Consider the following 1,696-nt stretch of genomic DNA (forward strand, 5'->3'; position numbering starts at 1 on the left):
AAAGACTTAAAGTGAGAATATAATTAGTGCATCTTTCTTCATTCCTAGGAAGTCGACAAAACCTCCATTTGCATCAGATTCGGTTGTAGCATGGTATGTTGTACGACTTGGTGACGTGACGTCACGCTGATGCTCTAAAGATGTCTCATGGTTGCCATAGAAGCCTGTTGTCAAAATTGATTGTGATTTGAAGGTCGTCTTGGAATTGTTCGCCTCACTTGTTGCTTGTAATGTTCCTGGAAGCTGTGTGTTGTTTTGACTTAATGCCGCCGCAGTTCCGATGATAAATGATGGCTTTGATGTCGACACTCAGTATTAGCCGTTCCTGCCGCAGATTGTTGGATAACAGCAGTCGAGTCCATGATCGACGAAAACGGAGTTGCTGTTTTTGTCGTAGCAAATGAAGCTGGTGTAGCAGGCATGACCGTTGTCTGATCGGTGGCTTGGATAGACGTTTGCGATACAATAGGGGTCATATGCTGTGTCTTTGAGCTCGTTTCATATGTTGTTTGCATTGATGTTGTTGTTTTTGTCGTAGCAAATGAAGCTGGTGTAGCAGGCATGACCGTTGTCTGATCGGTGGCTTGGATAAGCGTTTGCGATACAATTGGGGTCATATGCTGTGTCTTTGAGCTCGTTTCATATGTTGTTTGCATTGATGTTGTTGTTTTTGTCGTAGCAAATGAAGCTGGTGTAGCAGGCATGACCGTTGTCTGATCGGTGGCTTGGATAGACGTTTGCGATACAATTGGGGTCATATGCTGTGTCTTTGAGCTCGTTTCATATGTTGTTTGCATTGATGTTGTGGTCGGAAGAATTGTAGAGTCTGAATATCCTGCAAAACAAAAAAACAGCATTAGCTGCTGGTGAAAATGAACATTGGAAATTTGTTGTCCTTAGTTAGCCAATTAGTTTACAACCTGTAGTAACATACTTTGTGACAAGTTCGTTTACTTTCAAAAAATTTCCGATTTTTTATTTCAAAAATTTCAAAATATGGAGTTTATTTGAATCGAGAAGGTATCCCTAAAATATTTTCAAGTTGGTTAAGCTGGGTTACACTCATTTGGCAATATAATGTTCCAAGCCATTTTAAGCACGTCGAATCTCTTGATTCTGCCTTGTTGTTATAGCTGTAATTTAAGAAGTTCTTACCTGTGTATTCGCACACAAAGCCATAGGACATGGAACACGGTTCGTCGAACCAATCACTTGCAAACGTTGATATCCTGACGCAGGCAGTTCCAGTTTCATCCGGCTGTGCTGGCAGAAACAACGCTCCTGGAGACCAATCTGTCATACGACTTTCTACAGATTCGCCATCAACCCACTGGAAGCCTCTACTGTGACTAGACAAGCCAATCCAGATGTTCTCGCCCATATCTATTAAGTACTGGTTCTCTTCGTTATCATCAACGATAACAAGCCAGCCTCAAGAGTCTCGACAAGTGGCGTTAGCATTGACCCAGGAGTCAGTGTAACTGAAAAGCTCGTAGCAGCTTTCACTATTAGGTACGTCTCGAGGCCCGACCCCAATCTGTTAATGAATTAAAGTTTTTCATATAAAAAGAGGAGACCTTAGTAAGTCATTTTATGTTTCAAAGGTACGTACATACATGCATGTGAATGTTGTTGCATTTTACTCAGTATATAGCTGCGATTGGGGAGCATCTCTAAAACATACTATATTAGCAAA

The 1,696-nt window shown here is 41.5% G+C and overlaps 1 protein-coding gene across 1 annotated transcript in view; it reads right to left on the reverse strand.

Moving 5' to 3' along the window:
* The window catches only part of LOC139146030 (C-type mannose receptor 2-like), a 41,732-nt gene extending 40,351 nt beyond the window's left edge, over positions 1-1,381 (reverse strand). The window contains exon 1 of the mRNA XM_070717478.1: positions 1,156-1,381. Coding sequence (XP_070573579.1) covers positions 1,156-1,381 — 226 coding nt within the window. The remainder of the gene's footprint in view (positions 1-1,155) is intronic.
* Between the last annotated feature and the right edge of the window lie 315 nt (positions 1,382-1,696).

Source organism: Ptychodera flava, chromosome 12 (assembly GCF_041260155.1).
Source record: "Ptychodera flava strain L36383 chromosome 12, AS_Pfla_20210202, whole genome shotgun sequence".
NCBI classification, from domain to species: Eukaryota; Metazoa; Hemichordata; class Enteropneusta; family Ptychoderidae; genus Ptychodera; species Ptychodera flava.